The 22,286-nt window shown below is 36.9% G+C and overlaps 2 protein-coding genes across 18 annotated transcripts in view; both read right to left on the bottom strand.

Annotated features, from left to right (window-relative positions):
- Window positions 1-8,329, bottom strand: part of parp1 (poly (ADP-ribose) polymerase 1) — a 41,596-nt gene extending 33,267 nt beyond the window's left edge. Inside the window, exons 1-5 of one of the 2 annotated variants that reach the window (XM_073932751.1) lie at window positions 8,261-8,329; window positions 8,069-8,193; window positions 3,593-3,755; window positions 3,351-3,466; window positions 529-743 (exon numbers count right to left, since the gene is read on the bottom strand). In XM_073932751.1, the coding sequence (XP_073788852.1) occupies window positions 529-743; window positions 3,351-3,466; window positions 3,593-3,755; window positions 8,069-8,191 (617 nt within the window). In that variant the 5' untranslated portion in view covers window positions 8,192-8,193; window positions 8,261-8,329. Of the gene's footprint in view, window positions 1-528; window positions 744-3,350; window positions 3,467-3,592; window positions 3,756-8,068; window positions 8,212-8,260 lie in introns of those variants that run through there. The other variant, NM_001044942.1, reaches the window with a different exon arrangement.
- A 3,816-nt stretch (window positions 8,330-12,145) lies between these two features.
- Window positions 12,146-22,286, bottom strand: part of si:dkey-206f10.1 — a 168,827-nt gene continuing 158,686 nt past the window's right edge. For all 16 annotated transcript variants that reach the window (XM_073933643.1, XM_073933638.1, XM_073933642.1 and 13 more), the window contains 7 exons: window positions 21,414-21,586; window positions 19,741-19,822; window positions 19,484-19,642; window positions 18,461-18,607; window positions 18,280-18,372; window positions 18,055-18,172; window positions 12,146-12,942 (listed from right to left, as the gene is read on the bottom strand). In XM_073933643.1, the coding sequence (XP_073789744.1) occupies window positions 12,515-12,942; window positions 18,055-18,172; window positions 18,280-18,372; window positions 18,461-18,607; window positions 19,484-19,642; window positions 19,741-19,822; window positions 21,414-21,586 (1,200 nt within the window). In that variant the 3' untranslated portion in view covers window positions 12,146-12,514. The remainder of the gene's footprint in view (window positions 12,943-18,054; window positions 18,173-18,279; window positions 18,373-18,460; window positions 18,608-19,483; window positions 19,643-19,740; window positions 19,823-21,413; window positions 21,587-22,286) is intronic.

The following is a 22,286-nucleotide window of genomic DNA, read 5'->3' as shown; positions in this document are numbered from 1 at the left end:
ACCCACCAATAGCCAAGAGATGTGTACAACTTTTTGACTGTGTACTTGTCTATTTTGTGTTTACATTTGTGTGCACTGTGTGTTTTTCTTCTACGTATTGTCTTTTACATATTTATTGTAAATAGTATTTTGTTTTGAAGTATGCTGTTGTATTTTGCACTGTCTGGACGCAAGCTTTTCACTCATAGCACCTGTGCTGCTGCAGATGATGATGATGGTGTGACAAATACAGGAGAATTGATTTGAAGCAGTGCATGTTTTCTAATTTGACAAATCATCTTGGACTCATCTGCAGCAGACCTTAAAGCTCAATTCTTTTATTCACATTATCAACCACTAAAAATACAATCCAATTAACAGTACAAGATAACTGTGCTTTTTTGTAGTTTTTCTTTTGTATTATGTATTATCTGCATTTGCATTATTGTTATGCTGTCTCTTGGCCAGGTCGTCATTGTAAACTTCTTCTCAATCGACTTATTGGTTAAATAAAGATAAAAAAAATATATCAATAAATCTAAAGCTCACCCTTCGCTCTTCACAGCAGGAAGCCGTTTCTTCAGCTCCTCTTTGTCTTCATCTCGTAGAACTGCGAATCCTTTGAGCTGGGCAGCGCTGTACTCTGGTTTAAATATCAGTTCCTCCCGACGACTCACAAAGCAGCCGGTGTGGTACCAGCGATCGATTAGACCAAGCTGAGGTTTCTCTGGGTCCACAGTCTTCTTCGACACACGGATCTGGTCCTGAAAATCATCAGGGAACAACAACAAAAAAAACTTACATCTTTACAACTTCTGCTCAGATAGAACACTTGCAGGGGTGGAACTAGGGCTGCACAATACTGTATATCGTTTCAGCATCAATATCACAATGTGTTCATTTGCAATAGTCACATCACAAGAGTCTGGATCATAATTCATCATTTGCATGTGTTTTTGAGGCCTGTGACAGTATGAGGGTTTTAAAGGCATTCAGGCATAAGAAATTGTACCGTTTGTAACTTTGTGTTATGTATAACTTTATGCAATGATTCATTTTATTGAATTATTTACACAATGAACACTATGCAGTATTACTATTCAATTGCTGTATATCTGAAGACACTGTTTAAAATAAATAAAACGCAGTTTATTTAATTTGTATAATTTTCTTCATTGTATTTATCCATGCTTGTAGATAGTTTATTATATTTCATGCAGATGCCCTCACATACAGAATCACCCCCGCCAATCTAAAATGATCAATTCTTTCCAAATAGAAATATTCAAGTCATTTGTTGAAAATGTATTCATATCGTAATATATAAATATAGAGAGAGAAGTATACTGATTAAGATCATAACTGTAGAGTGCATTTACACCATGGCCATATTATCTATGTAAATCAGGGTTGGGTCAATAGATGATGCCATCGTCTATCGCCAATGGTCGACAGACATCACGATGCTAAGCTGACATCATGATCCTCTGCCCCGCCCCTGTTGCAGCAGCAACCCGCTCACAAAAAGACCCCATTTACACTAATACATCTTAGTTTTAAAATGGCATTTTAGAACAAAACAGATCCACGTCCATACAGGCGTTTCATCTAGCGTTTCCTCTTTCCACACTACACTGTTGAAACCACACACACACATGCACGCACGCACACACGTGCGCGCGCGCTGCATCCTATGTGCACGTATGAGCTCCAGGCAGTCAGCGGGTGCTTTGAGCACAAACCCCAGAGAGCAGTGCACGTTCAACAGCTTATCAAGGATGTACCGATGGATTGTGTCTCACTAGTTGTTAAATGTGATGTATGTATAACATGTCTTCATTGATTTTTTCTTTTCAAGATTTTACAATAATTCAAACCCAATACCCAAAACTTACCCTAGACAGGCTTAGGGAAAAAGATAATCTTTATAAAAAAATTATTTAAAATAAAAATATAATTTTATAGTAAATTAATTAATTAATAAAAAAAATAATAATAAAAAATAATTCTAATCATGCACCAATTAACATTCCACAATTTCAGACTTACAAAGCTTCTTTAATATCTCAGTTTTTACAAAGTTCAAAAACACCTCCCAGATATCACAAAATTCAGAGGATTTTTTCCTTATAAATGTGATATTTAATTAATCTGGTCTCAGAATAATTGAAGGAATTGAAGGAATCTAACAACTCTTCAGTCTTTTGAATCTATCAGTTAACGTGTCACAGCGTCAGAACACTGCTTCAATCTTTTTGCTTTCATGCTTGTACTTAGTAATTTTAGCGAAAACCTACTGTTACCACCTTTTTTTACCAACCAGTTTTGTTGATGCCATTATAATGACACAGATCACTCTGACTATTCATGCCAGAGTCCTGCGTAAAAAAGTGATTGACAGGTGGTCATTTGTGTGTAACTTATCTTTACTTATTTATGATTTGGTTATGGGTAAAACAAAGACCATGCAGGTAGTTGAAACAGTAGGCTACAAATAATTAATTTGTTATGAATGAATTAATTATTCATAATAAATAATTAAGTCACCGCGACCTATGACGACGATGCCATCGTCCATCCTGATGTTTCACATTAAAAATTGCACAATGCCAAATTGGTCGACATTGCCCAACCCTACTGTAAACACACAAAAACAACATTAACGTTAAAGCAGAAAAAGCTGTAAAAAGCTCATTCCCAGCCACTAGACTGTTCTGACAGGTTTTTCGAGTGTCATTGAGTGACAAATGTAAAAGTATGTTGTGACTTTACAGGAGTTATTTTTATGGATTATAGTGAAATTTAGAAGGGTTTTCTACATCTTTTTTTAAAAGCATGATGGGTAAACACGAAAGCCGTAATGAATATATTAAAACATGTGCTTGTTTGTGATATAAATTTGCAATAATAACAAAAAAATATAACTTGTGGATCTCCATACTTCCGTGTGCAGCCATGATTGTGTATGGTGTTTTCTGGGAAATTTTCCTACCCCTTTTGTTTTCGAGTGAGGTCCTAAAATCTCAGTTTCAATGTCTATCTAACCCAGGGGTGTCCAAACCCAGTCCTGGAGGGCCGGTGTCCTGCAAATTTTAGTTCCAACCCCAATTTAACACACCTGAACCAGCTACTCAAGCTCTTTCTAAGTATACTAGAAAGCTCCAGGCAGGTGTGTTGAAGGAAGTTGGAGCTAAACTATGCAGGACACTGACCCTCCAGGATCGAGTTTGGACATCCCTGATCTAACCCCTCCCCTTGGCCCTACACCTTCAAGCTAAAGGGAATTGGGACAAGGGGGAGCATTGGGCCTAAGTAATTCATGACCTGCTCCAAACCAAACCATTTGCAATCAAGGATAACACAAAATGCACCTTTTCAATTTTCTGATCGCAGCCCTTGCAGGTGCTTCTGTTGGATTTAGCATACTCCACTGCAAAGTCATTCAGCGTCTTCTCTCCTTTAGCCGCTCCCTTCTGTCCTCCTTTCCCTGTAAAGCAACAAGGATTAGTGAATTAATTTAGGACTTACAGACTTAAGACTAACTGCTCACCAGCCCGTGTGGCAAAACACAGTATACCTAAATAGGAGATCATATCTATTTTAAACAAATCACCTCCTGTAGCACCTCCACTCTCAATGGCTGTCTTCACTTTCTCTTGGTCATCCCAGCGGAGGTCAGTAAATCCAGATATATCAGAAGGAGACTGAACTGCGGCCCGGAGCCAAAAGCAAGAAAAATGGTGCCAGTGAGGGACTTTGCCATCAAACATGGGAGACTGTGGAAGAAAACCAAGAAGCTTGCTATATTAGGCAACAACAATAATTAATAATAATAATTCCTTACATTTATATAGCACTTTTCTGGTCACTCAAAGCACTTTACAAATTTTCGGGGTGCAGTGTGCAGCAATCACCTGGATGTCATGACGGGAGCCATAGTGCGCCAGACCACACAGCACACACCAGCTGATTGGTGGAGAACACAGAGTGATAAAGCCAATTATGATATGGGGATGGTTAGGAGGCCATGATGAGGCCAGGGGGCAAATGTGGCCAGGATGCCAGGGTTAAACCCCTACTCTTTTTCAAACCTCCTGGAATTTTTAATGACCACAGAGAGTCGGGACCTCGGTTTAAGGTCTCCTCCGAAAGACGGCACTCACTGAGCAGTATTAAGTGCCCCATAATATTATGGGGCGTTAGGACCCACACAGACTGCAGGTTGAGCGCCCCCTGCTGGCCTCACTAACACCACTTCCAGCAGCAACCTAGCTTTCCCATGTGGTCTCCCATCCAGGTCCTTAGTAAGTGTAGCCCTGTTTAGATCAGTGGATGACCATGTGAGAGTTGCGGAGAGCTAGATGCCGATTATATTAAATAAAAAGCCTGCAATCTGAAATTACAAGCGCAAATAAAGAGTCGCAGCAGTTTGGTCATTTTCGATCTTTTATGGTTAAATATTTCCATTGAAATATATCAAATATAGAATATTTAACAGGGAAGCTGTGGGGCAGCTGACGGTTAGAGAGTTAGACTTGCAATCCAAAGGTTGCAGGTTCAAGTGCCAGTACCAGCAGGTATTGTTGGGGGGAATATCCACCTCAATACCATGGCTGAAATGGTTCCCTTGAGTAAGGCACCAAACCCCAACGACTCCCCGGGTATGTGTTCATTGGTGAAAGTCACTTTGGATAAAAAGCACCTGCTTAGTGCATAAATGTAAATTATCATACAACTTCAAAAAAAATGACAATTCTGCCATCATTTACTCGCCTTTATTCCATACCAGCTCATAAAATTTGTTGTTCTGTATTTCCACAGTATTTTTTATTTTACTTTGGAACTGAATGGTTTCAAGCATACTTCAATCTATCTATCCATCTATCCATCCATCTATCTATCTATCTATCTATCCATCCATCCATCCATCCATCCGTCTGTCTGTCTGTCTGTCTGTCTGTCTGTCTATATATCTATCAGAGCTGCACAATTAATCGAAAAAAGATTGCGATCTCGATTCGACCCTCCAGACGATCTTAATCCAGATTCTGCCAGTCATATTTTCAAGTTCAGGAAAGAAGCAAAGGCGGCTGCACGAGTCTTTTCATTGTTACACATACATTGCTCAGCGACATGGACACCTTCAAATGATGTTAAGAGAGTCACATACTGTATTTATAAGGTACAATTTACCTAAAAAGTTAATTTTTGTCTTCAAATAATGCTGTATTCGGGGCCGGGAAATCACACAGGACGTGAGCTGTTGACAGTGAGCTGTTACCACATAGAGGGCACACGCGCGCCCTACTTAATGATAGACATGCACGCTTCTACTTTAGTGAACAGAACCTGCATAGGCTGTGAGTAACAGGTAATAAAGATGTAAATAATATTCAGTTTGTGGCACAGAGTAATTGTTTGAGAGCCACGCGCTAAGTATGAACAGCACTTAGCAGTGAAAATGAAAGCGTGCACATCATTTAAATAATCATATCGCATTTTACAGCAATGATTACAATATCTATCCATCCATCCATCCATCTATCCATCCATCAATCCATCCATCCATCCATCCATCTATCTATCTATCTATCTATCTATCTATCTATCTATCTATCTATCTATCTATCTATCTATCTATCTATCTATCTATCCATCCATCCATCCATCCATCCATCTATCCATCTATCTATCTATCTATCTATCTATCTATCTATCTATCTTCTTTTGTGCTCAACAGAACAATTTAAAGGTTTGGAACAATTAAAGGCAGAGTAAATAAGACAATTTTAATTTTGGGGTGAACTATCCCCTTTAATGGTGCAGAAATATTGTACAAATGTAAACAATACATTAATAAATCGTCAAACAAGTCAAATAGTAAGACATTCAGAAGAAAAAAAAAAGATTTGCACTGAAAAATAAACAGGACTTACTCAATTTGAACAATTTTGGTCCCACTTTTTTTTCAACTACTATGTACTTACATGAAAAAATAAATACAATGCACTTAATGTGTTCATGATGTATTGCTGAACACTTCTGGTCCTCCTGAGGTGGAATATGGGTAGGTTTAGGGACTGGATTGGTGGCGTCTTTATGGTTTAAGGTATAAGCAATGATTAACAGTGAAATAACAAACGAACTTACAGATGTATTTACATGCAGGTATTTAACCAAGCATAAGTATCATGTAAAAACACATATTTACACAAGAAGTACATTGTAATGAATTATTAATTTCAGTGCGAGTACATTTTAGTTAAGGTTGCTTAATCTAAAGTGGGACCCACATTTTTACTGGTCTTCATTGTATTAAATTAGTGTAGCTTTGTTTCATTAAATGTTTTCTCAAATGAAACACGTTTCCAGCGAAATTGTCCAAATCACACCGCTGTTTTGAGCTAATGTTCATAGGAAATCACTGCTGACCTGCTTCACTCAGTCAAGTATGTTAGTTTGTTTATTTAATTTTTTAGCAAAAGCACTCTTAAACATTAAACATTAATTAGGTGAAAGTAAATAAAAGTGTTTTTTGCACATACAGGGCTTACAAAATCTGGGGCTATTGTTTTTTCATTCGGGCTACCAAAAAGCCTGGTGGGTTATCTAGGTACCAGACTTTGCAAGCCCTGACATATTACAATCTATGGCTTATAATGAATCTATAAAATAAGGCAATGAGTAATAAGAAATTCAGAAATAAATTGACTTGCATAAAAAATAAACAGAATTTAGTCAGTTTAAACATTTTACTGAGATTAATTACAATGATATGATGCAGCTTTGTTTATTTTCTTGATGTATTCTCAAATTAAACTGGTTTTCAGCAAATCTTGTGCAAATCACAGTTATTTTAAGCTAATATTCATAGAAAAGCACTGCTAATCTACTTTAAGTATGGACGTTTACTTAAAAAAAGTACACCTAATCATTAAACATTAATTAGCTGAAAGTGTAGCCTAGTAAATAAAAGTGGTTTTAGCACATATTACTATCTATATAGCTGCATAATAAATCAATAATAAGGCAATGAGTAATGATGAATTCAGAAAATTAATAAGACTTAAATTGAAAATAAACATGATATAGACAATTAAAAATAATAATGAGCTTCATTGCATTGAAATAGTGCAGCTTTGATTATTTTCTTAATGTATTCTCAAATTAAACTGGATTCCAGAAAATCACACAGCTATATTTAGGCTAATATTCATAGGAAATCACTGCTGATCTACTTTAAGTATGGTAGTTACATTTATTTTTAAAAGTACATTTAAATAATTCAACATTAATTAGCTGAAAGTGTACCCTAGTAAATAAATGCGGTTTTAGGAAATATTACGATCTATATAGCTGCATAATAAATCAATAATAAGGTGGCGAGTAATGATGAATTCAGAAATAAATATACTTGTATTGAAAATAAACAGGTTTTAGTCAATTTAAACATTTTACTGAGCTTTATTGCATTGAAATAGTGCAGCTTTATTTATTTCCTTAATGTTTTCTCAAATTAAACTGGTTTCCAGCTAATACTGTGCTAATTACACAGCTATATTAAAGCTAATATTCATAGGAAAACACTGCTTATTATTTGATAACAGAGGACCATTTAAAGGGATAGTTCACCCAAAAATGAAAATGCTGTCATCATTAGCTCATTCTTCACCTGTTACAAACCTATTAGAGATTCTTTCTCCAGTAAACACAAAAGAAGACAGTTGGGAAAAAGCTGAAAACCTGTAACCATTGACTTCTATAGTATTTTTCTACAATGGAAGTGAATGGGTACAGGTTTTCAGCTTCCTTCAAAATATCTCCTTATGTATTCAACAGAAAACAACAAACTCATAAAAATTTAAAACCATTTGGGGGTGAGCAAATTTAAAATGTTTAGGTGAACTATCCCTTTAAACTCATCTTGGGCCTTAGAAACCTGTTCATTCATTTGTGTACGTACACTTACTATACATTTCGCCACGCATACCTGCACAACCAAACGCATTTCCACCAAATATAGAATTTTAAGGATGTTTCTGAAGCAGAGCTAATTCCAAAAAGTTGCACACAACAATAATTCCCTCACCTGCACCATGATGGCCATCCTCAGCGAGTCCTTAGCAATGTTGTCTTTGCATTTCTTGCATGAGGCGCGTCCGCTTTTTGCATATTCGGCTTTGTACAGCTTGTCGTCCTGTGAGTCGGCCATCTCTGCAGATATTTCTGTTAAAAGGAGAAGTTTGCAGACTAATTCTAGTCAGACAGGCCGACAACTCACGTTACAGCGCAATGAGGAATAGCGCGCAGTCAGTCCGCGTGCAGAAGCACCCGCGCAGAATACCAGCCCAAACCAATCGAGCCCACATTCCTCTAGTAGTGGAGAATATGCGCAGACAAAGCTAATCGAACTCAAAGCTCCTCAACACTGAAGAAAAATCTTTTAAGTAGGCAGGGGCGCAATTGCAAATTTACTTAAAGGTATGCGGGTTCAAGTTGGGGTGGTATAATAAAATTAATAATAATAATAATAATACCTTTTATTTTTAGGCGCCATTTGATTTGATTTTGATTTTATGCGCCTTTAGGCAGTATGATTTTCTTTATCTAATAAAATACAATATTATCATGTAATTTAAACGCAAAATAAACATTCTTAACAAAAAATATTTATTTATTTTGATTAATAAAAACTTTAAGTATTAATAATTTCAAAAATAGTTTTGGCACACCCCCGCTCCCCCCATGTATGGCGCCCCTAAGCCCCGCATATAGTGCACACCCCTTTTTTGCGCCTCTGTAAGTAGGGCAAGAAAAAATCTGCGGACATTTTTTTAACTTTTTCTGCAAAGAATTTTGTTAAAAATCTGCGGATTTATGGAATAATTTTGGGAGTATCAAAACTAAAACCTTCATATATGAATTAAAAAATAATAGCTTTCTAACTTGTATTTAATGTTTACAATGCAAATTCAATTTGATCCACTTTATTTGGTAAACAAAGCAAGTGTCTCATATAATATCTCTACTAAAAGACAGAAAATAATACTTTACAAACTGTACTGTAAATAAATCATACGAATATTTTCACATTAGCCAATAATTATCCTAAAATGAATTTACAAACTGAATAAATATACATTTTAAAACATTTACACAAGTAAATAAACAGAATCAATGATGGTCTAAAATTATGTGGAATTCTGCGTGTGCAGATTCCGCGTTGGCCTAGTTATATGTTTTGTGTCATATGTTTACACAGTGCTCAGCATAATTGTGAATACACCCCATTTAGAAAATGAATATTTTACCCATTTATCAAGAAATATAGGTAATATATTTTGGTGCATTTGAACAAAACAGATGAAACAGATATATTTAATAAAATAATATTTTAGTCACTAAACATCTTTAGAAATAGAAAGAAAAAATATGCTTCAATTATTGCGAAATATTGGGGGAAAATTACAAACTACAAAATTTCACAAAATTTTATACATTTTTTTGTTTCTCTTGGATTTTGCTCTTTGAAAAATTATTTAATATTTTCCCTAACTTATACATTTGGACTACAAATTTAGTTATATAAGCTCCAGATTTGGCTTCAGTCCAGACTAATTTAATGTATATGCACAAATATAAAATATCGTCAAGCTTCCTATATGAAATATTCCTAATATCAAATAAATCAGCTAATAAAATTAAGTTATTAAAACTATATTGTTTAGAAATAAAAAAATCTTCTTAAATGAAAAAATAAACAGGGAGGCTAATAATTCAGACCTTCACTGTGTGTGTGTGTGTGTGTGTATTCATTAAAGCCATTATATATTTTTTATAAAACACAATAGTAACCATACTGTACACTCTATCTCCTTTAAAGATTGCTTACTTTTTTTTATTTTGTTTTGAATCTAAATGAAGATAATTATAGTCATATGATACATTATAAGTGTTGGGGAAAATAATGCATTACATGTCATGTGTCATTTTCATCCACCTATCCGGGGTCGGGTCGCGGAGGCAGCAGTCTTAGGAGAAAACTCCAGACTTCCCTCTGCCCAGACACTTCCTCCAGCACCTCCAGGGGGATCCCGAGGCGTTCCCAGGCCAGTTGAGAGATATAGTCACCCAGCGTGTCCAGGGTCTTGCCCGAGGCCTACTCCCGGTGGGACATGCCTGGCGCACCAGGTAGCCATCCTGGAGGCTTTGGAAACAGATGCTCAAGCCACCACAGCTTACTTCTCTCAATGTGGAGGAGCACCGGCTCTACTCTGAGCTCCTCCCTTTCTATAAGGGTGCACCCTGCGACCCTGCGAAGGAAACTCATTTCGGCCGCTTGTGTCCGAGATCTTGTCCCTTCAGTCATGACCATAGGTGAGAGTAGGAACGTAGATTGACCGGTAAATCGAGAGCTTTTCCTTTTCGCTCCTTCTTTACAACAATGGACTAGTACATTGATTGCATTACTGTTGCCACTGCACCAATCCGCCTGTCAATCTCACGTTCCATCTTTCCCTCACCTGTGAACAAAACCTCAAGATACTTGAACTCTTCCACCTGCGGACTTTCCTTCCAACCTGGAGATGGTAAACCAACTTTTTCTAGTGGAGCACCATGACCTCGGACTTTGAGGTGCTGTTTCTCATTTCACTCGGCTGCAAACCGCCCCAGTGCATGCTGAAGGTCCATATTCGATGAAGCCAACAGAACAACATTGTCTGCGAATAACAGATGAAATCCTGTGGTCTCAGAATCAGACCCCCTCCAGTCCAAGGCAGCTCTTTGAAATTCTGTCCATAAGAATTATGAACAGAATTGTGACAAAGGGCAGCCCTGCTGGAGCCCAACATGCACTGGAAACAAGTCTGACTTATTGCCGGCAATGCGAACCAAACTTCTACTCATACTGTTCATACAGGGACGAGTATGAATTGTAAGCATTACAATATTGAGTTAACCCCCCAAAAATTAACTTGTTGCATTACTTATTTTTCTATGGCCAGTAATGTGTTAAGTTACTTTTGAGTTACCAGGTTTTGTTTCTTAATTTTTTTTAAAATGAAGGAGCTCTGCAATTAATAATACACTGCAGATACATCTTCATTTAGCTTTAAAAAAACTCACATCAAAAAATTATATTTTAGGATATTGTTATCTTCTGAGAACTTCCTGACTGCAGTGCAATTTATTTATTTTAAAGCTAATTAATTAAACTAAAAGGTTACTTATTAAGTAATACGCTACTTTATTTAACAATATGTTGACATTTCAATCTAACACCCATGCAAAAAGGGCAACAAAGCCCTCTATGATGACACTGTTTTATAAACAATTTATTGAATGGATTTTATCTTTCTGCATTGTAGCTTGCTACGGTAATCTGAGTTAAATGAGAACAGGTTGGGTAGCCTTGTGAAGGTTGCAGGCAAGATCATTGCTTTTAACCAAAGTGGGCCAATGGTAATTCACCAAAAATATATGTTGAAGAGAGCCCAGGTTATCTTATGCACCCCAGATTACATATTACATTCTGTTTCAGCTGCTGCCATCAGGACGTTGTTTTAGAGTTCCTACAGCAAATGCAGGACAAACAGAATTAGAAATTATTTTATAATGGTGACCATTGGGTTATTAAAAGAGTCCAAACTGATTTATTGTATGTTTTATGGTAACAACCTGGTAATCTGTACATGGAACTCGACCTGTGTTATGGCAGCTTGCTGCAAATTAAGTTTCCTTGATTCATTGTTTTTCTTTTCAGCTTAGTCCCTTTATCAAACTGGGGTCGCCACAATGAAATGAACCGTCAACCTACAGTACCTAGCATGTTTTACACAGCGGATGCCCTTCCAGCTGCAACCCATCACTGGGAAACACCCATACACACTCATTCACACACACATCCACTATTGCCAATTTAGCCTACCCAATTCACCTATAGCGCATGTCTTTGGACTGTGGGGGAAACCGGAGCACCCGGAGGAAACCCACGCAAACACAGAGAACATGCAAACTCCACACAGAAATGCCAACTGACCCAGCTGGGACTTGAACCAGTGACCTTCTTGCTGTGGGGCGACAGTGCTTACCACTGAGCCACCCTCATATTTTTACAGTAAAACAAATAAATTAGACATTGAAAATAGGTAGCATTTCAGTCTTCTTTGAGGTAAAAAACATTTTTATTGATCACAAATCTAATGCAGGCGTGACAGTCTGCATCAGTGGTACATATGAGGTATTTTCTGCTGTCATGGCATGGATAAGGAACAATTCTGTAAACTGCATTCACGTGATTATTTGTACACAGTGACGTATAAACCTGTCTCAAAGCAAAAACTTTACTAAATGCATGGCAAGTTGTAGGTTTCGTTTTATTGCAAGAGGTCCACACTGAAAATAACAACACAGTATTTTTAAAAACATGTAGAAAAACACTCATTATTCTAGTTCATGTGTTGATTTCTAAGATATATGAGGTATCCTTTCGAAAGATGAAGGCAGTGTATCTGTCAAGTTAACAGTGAATCCGTCATAACTTTAAGTTGCTAAAGTTGCTGTTTGTCAGAGTGAAACCTCCATTGGTGCCTCTCTGTTTTTCCCGGTGAATGGCTTGTACAAGGCCAAAGACTACAGCAGCAAGGGTGGTTCTCCCGGTGTGTCCGTTCTTCCCTCTGTCTGCAATCCCATTACTTGACACCAAACGTCTTTTGGTGCTGATGAAGTAAGTCCGGACACGTCCCTTTCTCTCACTGACGCCCTTTATGTATATCTCGCCACGCAACTCGAGCACGAAGCCCCAGTCTGCGAGAATATTACGTGTGGCCTCAGGGACCTGAATTCGCCCGCTGACTCCAGTACTGTCCATCCGACTGGCCAAATTAACTGTCATGCCCCAGATATCATACTGGGGTTTGGTTGCACCGATGACGCCAGCGACAACAGGACCATGGGCAATTCCTATAGAGCACATTGAAGTTAAGAATACAGCATAGTCAATTTATGTAAAGGAGCAGTATGCAAGTTTGACACCCATTGGTTGAATTAGGTATTGCACACCTAATTTAAAACAAGCGCAAGGACAGGTTGCCAGATGGACTATATGCACACAGAGTTTACATTTTTTTTTAGCCAGGCAGCCCAAGTGCTTCCCGTGAACTGTCTGTCCATTACAAAATTGTCAGGTTTAAGATCTGATTTCTTTAAAAATCTGCAATATGAAGTGGGTCTCAGATCAGACAAGAAGCACTGCATTAAATTTCATCTTCATCTGCCATGTTTTTAAAATATGAGTTTATTTCACCTCAGTATTTCCAATGGAGTTTCTGGGCTAGCCTGTTGCTACTGAAGGCGCTAGAGGTTAAAACAGTCTTTCATCTCGTTTTATGCTTGAACAACTAAATAAACACTGAAGTCTATTTAACTGAATGTATTGTAAATACATTACAACATTGATGCTGTAAAAACAACCTTGTGAAATTGAAAATAGTCCCATTCACTGGAAGTTTATCGTTGGCTTTAAAACTCTAGCTGTGCATAGAGCTCATTGACAACATCAACAGCAGTGGTTTAAATGGAACTTAATTGAAAGCTAACACATATCCGTGATTCAGCACGTCCATTTAATAATGTTAAAGAGGTTTAACATGTATTAATTAGATTATAAACCTTACCATTTGTTGGAGTGCAGTGCGTGCACTATTCTGTGCTTCTGAAGGGCTGTATTTAAATTTCTGTGTTTCGTATGGTGCAAAAAGCCAAATTGCTAGTTTACTGCAAATCTCGTCATGTAGCATGTTGTTAGGACACAGGAATACATTGAACCTGCTCACCTAATGTTTGCATTTGTAATATTTACATTATTTGCTGATTAATAACCACATGTTTACACCTTTAATAATTATATTATTGGATCATTAATAACCATCTCAAATGGAACTCTGAATCTGCATCTTATTTCGGAGGCAGCCATCCTGACTGAATGAATGAAATGCGCGGTTATTCACCAAGGCAACCCGAGTGCTGAAATATAATAGGCTAAACTGGCATTGGGCGAGTTAAAGGGACCAAAACAAAGACAGGCGTTCCGGCACGTAATGCACATTTTCAAAGCGGGATAACTGACTTCAGCATTGTTTTTCAGATAAACAAAAATGTTCACTTAGCTTCTGCAAACATATTATGGTATTTTTATGCTTTGAATGATTCAAAAGCTTACATACAGCACCTTTAAATAACTAAAAGTTAATTCAATAGACTTAATAGTTAAAAAGAGTAGACAGTATATATAGAAAAAGAATAGAAAAAGAGATTGACATTGAAGTCAGAATTTAACAAAAATGTATCTGTAAACTATGATAACATATACTATTGTTGGATGTTCAGTTTTAGTCAAGTTATTTTTATTTCTATAGTGCTTTAGACGACGAAAATGAAGTTAAGTGAATGACAATAAAAGTCAGTATAAAAGAAATAGGACAGACAGACGGCTCTTCTAATGTAAATGTAATACAATTATAATAAAATATAGATGCAAGTAACACTTTACTGAGGTTCAAGCGATTTAAGGTGTTTTTGTAAAAATGTGGTATTTATCCTTTAGTAAATCTGTAACTAGTACAAAATTACAAAAATATTAGAAAAGCTACCATTTCAGACCAATTTAAAGAAGAAATGATTGAACATAAATCCATCATGTTGTATTGAGACCAATTATTTGAAGTTAAACATTGTCATGCATTGTGAAACATTGTCATCTTTAGAACTGTTTATATGCACTTATGTGTGGATTTATTAAAGTTCAGAGTTTCTGATTTGCGAAATGTTTTGTGATATATGGTGGCCTGGATGCCTCCTTGCACAAAGGAACTGCATACCAATTTTCAAGTCAGTCAGACCAGCAATTTTTCAGTTAAAGCTGCATTCATGTTTTTTACTCATTGTAGTGCCATAATGTGGTCAAGTGCTCCTTTTTACCATGACACAAGCTCATACATAGATACGTGCTCTACTTTTACGATCCAGGCAAAAAGTCCAAAGCGCAGGATGCAAAAGCATTAAGGGCGTGTCAGAATCCACTTTTGCTATTTCTAAGTCGGAAAAATCCATTTTGCGCTGCGGCGCTTGGTCTAACAGGGTTATGTTTATTCCCTTAATGAGTTTTAGGTGTGTTTTGAGAATAAACCCACCAGAGTTTCATCTCCCATTCCCTTTAAGAGTCATTGTGCCGGGTGTATGATAGGGAAACGTGTTGTAGGCTACGGACATCCATCAGCCTATACATAATTAATGTAGTTTGTTAAGCGCAAGATTTGTTTCAAAACTGTTTCTAAATTCAGTTCTAATTTCCAGCAAACAAATAAATGAAGAATAATAACAAAGTGTGGTCAAAAAAACTGAGTTATATCCAAATACACATGCTAGTGTCTAATAGTGTTTGATAGTGGTCTAAAACCTGACGGGTGGACAAATCTAAGCTTGTTTTTAATAAAACAAATATAAATATGCATATAATAAATAATACTGCTAATAATAATAACATTATACAAAAGCAAATTGTTAAGAATAAACTGAAAAAGCCCCCCAAGAAGGCATGAAAGTATGGTTTTTATATTTATGTAGGCTAGAAAATAATTGTTGTAATATTTAATCATTCAATTCTTTTTCATTTTATAAAGATATTTGTGTATTGCTGTACACCCTGTGTGTATTAAGCAGTGTGTAAGCGAGGTGCATAAATTACGTGCTCTGCACTGGACTATAGACCTGCTTTGATCTGATCTATTAAACAGTCTATTTTAGTTCCTCAAAATAGCAATGCGCCTCAACACACCTCCTTTTTTAGACCAGAACACCTATGGGTGCACATTTGAGCACAAATGCATTTGCTATTTAAACAGCGTGGTCCAAACGGTCAAAACGACTCTTGCGCCAAGCTGAAACTAGCAAACAACAATTGCATTGCGCCTTGCGCCACATTGCGTCAGGTGTATGATAGGGCCCAAAGACTTCTAGAGTTGACTTTAGTCAATTTCTTGTTCTGGAGGGGTCACTCTTAACTTAACTTAGCATAATAAATTTAATCAAATTTTGACCATTAGCATTTGAGTTTTGATAATTTTTCTATTTAAAGCCTGAGTCTTCTGTTTTTACTATAAAACAATAAAACTGACGGAAAATGAAAATTAACTTTTTTCTAGGCCAATATTACTATGAATTATACTCTCATGCTCTCAAATTCATTGTAAGGGCAAGGTAAAACAAGCTGGTTAGACATTAATAAAGCAAGCATATGTTCCATATTTAAAGTTTCTGTACACAGAGGTTACATTTTGATCTTCAATCGGTCTCATGTAATTATGTGATGCAATTTCCCAGGTCAGAGTTCACCAAACTTGAACTCGCGACATGCGAAACCTGTGGCACAAGCTTGCATTTTCAGCCTGCTGCATTAGAGTACACATAAATGGAAGTGCAGTGTGACTTTACACTTGTAAGTAGGGATGTAACGATTCACCGTCGGTTAAAATCGATTCAAATTGGTAGAAATGTTGAACGAATCACGATGCATTTTTTGAACAGAGGGGGCGCTGTGTTTACAGGTGCAAACTCGCTTTACGTGCACATCAGCGGTGAGCAAGAGGAGGGGCGGCAGAGTAAAATGACAGGAGTGAAGTGTGCCAGACAAATCACAAACTGTGAAAAATATGTTTATTTACACTAACAGACGAACGAATATGATGCACATAAACCGTCAGCACAGTAAAAAAACTACTGTCACAGACATCTATACGCAAAAATAATATATATTAATAAGCCAAATCACATAACCCAGATAATTGGCAGCTCCGCTTGCTCTGACGAGTATTATGGATCACACGGTGCATCAGTGTATTCATAGCGAAAGTGTGAAGATGTTTTTCAGACTGAAAGAGAAAGTTCTTCTGTTACAGAAGCAGGATTATTTTCCTCTCTCCTTTTCAAATTAGTTTATGCATATTTTATTAATCTGCTTATTACTACTATTGAATATTTAAAAATGTTTAAGATTATCTTTTTTTTTAGGTGTATCTCTGTCACCGACTCGGTCCCAGTCACTCCCCTCGCTGGCCAGCAGAGGCCACCATCTCCGGACTTCTAAGCATTACATCATCCACTTACACTGATCCAGCACACCTGAACTGAATCCCGTTAATGACCCACGTACCCTTTATAAGCTGCACTCAAACACTCAGTCTTTGCGAAGTCTTGTTCAGCCCCGGCCAGCATTACTGAGCGTTATATCCTGCCTGATCTCCTGTGTATTACTCCAGCCCGTTTCTGACTCTGCTCTGCCTTCTGCCTGCCCACGACCCAAGCCTGTTACACGGACTCTGATACTCGCTGCCTGCCCTTGACCCAAGCCTGATACACGGACTCTGAATCACGCCGCCTGCCTCTGACCCATGCCTGGTAAATCACTCTGTGTCTGTCAGCCGCCAGCCTTAAGACCATTATTACTATTGTTGTTGTGTGTTTGCACCTTTGTGCGTGTTGATTGAGTGAAAGTGTGACTAATAAATACTGCATAATGGATCCTTCCGTGTCAGTCTCCCCGTTACAATCACACTGATACTTGTACTAATGAATTATTCACCTTCATAATCATGTTCAACTCCTTTTTAATTAGTAATTTGACAATCAGTTTTTATGCAAGTGTCCATTCTCCTGGAGCAGAGGGCCTATTGACCTCCTCTGTATACACTGCTCTCTTGTTTAGAAAAGGCTTACCTCTCCACACCAGCCATATCAGTCCTCAAAAAATCATATCAGTCCCTGAAGGAGTTTTTTCATGAGCAGGGGACTAAGAAAATATATTCTTTTGCAAAATTGTGCAGCATTTAATAAAACTTGAAAGGGCTCTTCACCTTAAATTTGTTTCAAATTATTTTGTTAAAAAATTGTGACTAAATTGTGAGTCAGGTGAATCATTACATCCCTATTGTGACCTTTATGATCTTGGACATTTCTAACAATTACAGTAGAGTTTCAGCACTTTGCTTGAACCCCTAAAGAGTCATAACAAGTCATTACCAACACGTAGCTGGAAATTGTTCATGGAATGTTTGTTGATCTCCCTCAGGGTCTCTTGCATAGCCAGAGCGAACAGAACCAACTCACTGAGATGATGCCAGTCATTTACAACACGAGACTGTCAAGAATGAAACACACAACACTTATAATACATAAACATCTACAAAGTTAAATATAACGAATTAAGCAAGCCAATCAATTTTTTTTGTTGTTAGCACGGTTTACCTGTTTATCAGGTGATAATCCAGATGCTGCCATGTAGCAACTGCCAATGGTTTTGATTTTCTCAATGTCCAAAAAGTATGATTCTTCCAACAGCTTCTCCAAAGAGAACCAAACAATGAAGGATTGTTCATGACATAACAAACAACATTAAAAAATCCACAAGCTTTGGTCAAATTCCTACCTCATCAAAGTCTGCAATGATCTCATTGAGCAATTTGAGACACTCAACTCCCTCGTGCTTGATCTCCTTCTGCTCATAGTAGTCATTAAAGCCAGCGATGGAGGCAAACATCACTCCCACCTCATCATAGGACTGAGAGTACAGCTCCTGGACAGACATATGAAGATTGATTCTTTATTTTATTTATTAATGATGTAGTTTGAACTACATGCCTTTATGCTTGGATCATACGCTGAGAAATCAAAATCTCCTTCACAGCATGCATCAATAATAAAGCCAGTTTTGACATTTGCTGGTTTTAAGGTCTCTCTCTCTCTCTCTCTCTCTCTCTCTCTCTCTCTCTCTCTCAAATTTGAAACTGAAAGTAAAAGAGATGTGCGTTTGGAATGGTGCGTCTGTTTTTAGGTTTATGCCCCCCTTGTGGCTATTAAAGGAATTGCAGGAAACTTGGTTGACAAACAAGCAATGTTTTTTTAATTATAAAGATAGGCTTGTGTTAAAAGCTGTGTTTGAGTCTGTAGGTCTACTAAATCAAAGGGTTTTAACGAGGATGGTTAAAATAGGTCAGAATATAGACTATTATTTCGACATTATTATTTGCATTGACGTAAAATCTTAATAACAATACAAGTGGACCTCATAAAACCTTACAAAATGAAAAAGCAGTTCATGAACGCTTTAAAAATACCTGAAACTGTGTGACTGGCTGAATTAAAATTAAAATTGTTTATTAAATATTTACTCTCCCTTAAGGTGTTTCCAGATCTTTAGGAGTTTCTTTAGTCTGTTGAACACTAGAGAAGATGTTTTAAAGAAAGCTGAAAACCATTGACTTCCATAGTAGAAAAACAAATGGAAGTCAATGGTTACAGGTTTCCAGCTTTCTGAAAGAAAGTCTAACCTGTTTGCATCAAGGAAAAGGTGAGAAAACAATAAGATTGATTTTCAGTTTGAAGTGAATTGTCCCTTTATCTAACATTAAGCATCATCAGTGAGAGTGGTTTATATGGGACTCTGATTTACCTGGTCATTTCTGTTCCTCTCTAGGAAGTGACGAGCAACGTGTGCTGGTAGGATGTTATGCAGAAGACACTCATTGTGTTCCCTCAGGTCTCTCATCTCTTGCACTTCCTGCTGAGCTTGCAAACGCCACAGGAAGTCCAGCCGTGTTGTGGCCTCCCACTGAATAAGAGTAAGATGGTACATAATAAGGAAAACGCCAGAAAAGTATTGATTTATTTCAGATTTTTCCGTCAAAACTGAGTACTCAAAATTTATACCCGTCGACCATTGTAGAGTACAGCAATCATAAACATTGCCATCAACAGAATTGAGACTCCTTTTCGTCTGAGGAAGTGAGACCTTGTGATTTTAAAGAGAAAAAAAGGTCACTTATGAAACTATTATTTTGTACATCCTAAAAGGCATGTTTGTGTACTTTCTTGATTTATTATTGGTGTTGATTTCCTCAGAGAGCTCCAATTTCCACCACAGTCTAAAGACATGCATTATAAGTGAATCGGATGAACTAAATTTGACGTAATAAACGATAGTGTGTGAATGCGAGAGTGTATGGGGGTTTCCTAGTTCTGGTTTGCAGCTGGAAGGGCATTCGCTGTGTAAAATATACAGTTGAAGTCATAATTATTAGCTACCCTTTGATTTTTTTCTTCTTTTTTAAATATTTCCTAAATGATGTTTAACAGAGCAAGGACATTTTCAAATTATGTCTGATAATATTTTTTTCTTCTGGAGAAAGTCTTATTTGTTTTAATTCGACTAAAAAAAACAGCTTTTAATATTTTTAAGCCCATTTTAAGGACAAAATTATTAGCTCCTTTAAGCTATTTTTTTTCTCCATCATTATACAATAACTTGCCTAATTACCCTAACCTGCCTAGTTAACCTAATTAACTTAGTTAAGCCTTTAAATGTCACTTTAAGCTGTATAGAAGTGTCTTCAGAAATATCTAGTCAAATATTATTTACTGTCATCATGACAAAGATAAAATAAACTAGTTATTAAAAATGATTTATTACAACTATTATGATTTGAAATGTGTTGAAAAATCTGCTCTCCGTTGAACAAAAATTGGGGAAAAAAATAAACAGGTGGGCTAATAATTCTGACTTCAACTGTATGTTGGAATAGTTGGCGATTCATTGCGCTGTGGGACCCCTGATAAATAAGGGACTAAAGAAAATGAATTTCTGTTTTTAAGTTTTTTTTTGTTTGTTTTAGATAATTTTGGTGTGTTACGCAAACAACTACATAATACTTTCTGCCAACAAAAGTGGTATTTTTAATTAATGTTTAATTTTTCACCCTCATTTACTTTCATTAATATTTTTAACATCAGAAACTAAAAAATAATTACACTCAGGACCTTCAGGGTAAGTTTTACCACTGCAATATTTCATTTCATATCACTGCTATTAAAATGTATTATTTGTCAACAGGTTTTACACATTTTCAAAATTCAACCTTTTTTACGGTCCCCTTTGCCCAGTTTTCTGCTTTTGAATAGGCCAAATTAATTAAAATTATGTAATATAATAATTATAATTATGTAGTATGGATATCAGAGTTTGTTTTGTGCGTATATATTAAATGTGTATGAATGGTATTTAATATATAAATGTAAAAATGCATCATAATGAATGTTGTTTCTAATATTTACCTCTTCAATACTATAATAGCCTCCCTAACCTAAAAAAAAAATCATATAATATAATAATCACAAATAATCATCTATAGAGCATGCCTTTGGACTGTAGGGAAAATTGTAGCACCCGGAAAAAACCCATGACAACATGGGGAGAACATACAAACTCCACACAGAAATGCCAATTGACCCAGCCGGGACTCAAACCAGCAACTTTCTCTACCCATTGAGCCAACATGTAAGTTTGTTTTTTAAATTGATGCATGACTGTTAGCACAGACACTCACCTGCTTAAATGTTCATGCTCTTGTTGATGTACATACAGCATGTGGAAGGACACTTCGATAAAGTAAGTATAGACGGCCACCACAAACAACAGAATAGTCAACTTTAAGAGAGAGCTCATCCTCAGAAACACAGCGCAGGTCACCATCGAAACCACCCCGCTCAGAACAAAGACCTGTACACAGAAATATCATATGCAGGAAATATAACAATAGGTAGGTCAAGACTAAAGATCATTCACAAAACATAGGCTAAAAGTTGACACGAACCCCATCAATCCAGCCCTTGCAGACTGCTGGAAAACTACAAATCTGCCATTGAGCCGAACTACAACTCCCAGAAGTCATTGCTCCAATCACTTCTGCCACAGCTGACAGTCATCTGGACACTGACGGACACACACAGCTGAAGTTCATCATTGAATGTTTTCCAGCAATCTGCAAGGGCTAGATTTTCTGGCATTCATGACTAAAGTACTGTAGCTCCTAACTTGATGATTTAATATAAATCTTTAAACAACCCAGGCTCATTCTGTAAATATACCCCTATATACACTTCTGGAGAGCACCAAATATGTCCCAGGACGTACATTTCTTTGCAGTTTTTGTTTTCGCAAATCCACCAGAGGCCACTGTGTACCCTTTTTGAGATCTCAAAATTCTCTTGCAAGAGCCATTTGTGCCTGCTCTTTATATATGTCGTAACTGGACAAACCGGAAACAGCAGGAAAGCTGTCCATACGAAGGTAAGCGGTCAGCTGGTAAGCCCGAAAAAGGAATGGCGTCATGCCACCCCCGTAGCGTTCGTTTTAAAGCCAAAATGTAGCCATACTTACTTCTGGCTAGATAATTCAGATCTCCAGAAATGTATATAGG

Source organism: Danio rerio, chromosome 20 (genome assembly GCF_049306965.1).
Source record: "Danio rerio strain Tuebingen ecotype United States chromosome 20, GRCz12tu, whole genome shotgun sequence".
NCBI lineage: Eukaryota > Metazoa > Chordata > Actinopteri > Cypriniformes > Danionidae > Danio > Danio rerio.
This window is presented reverse-complemented; position numbering and strand designations above follow the sequence as displayed.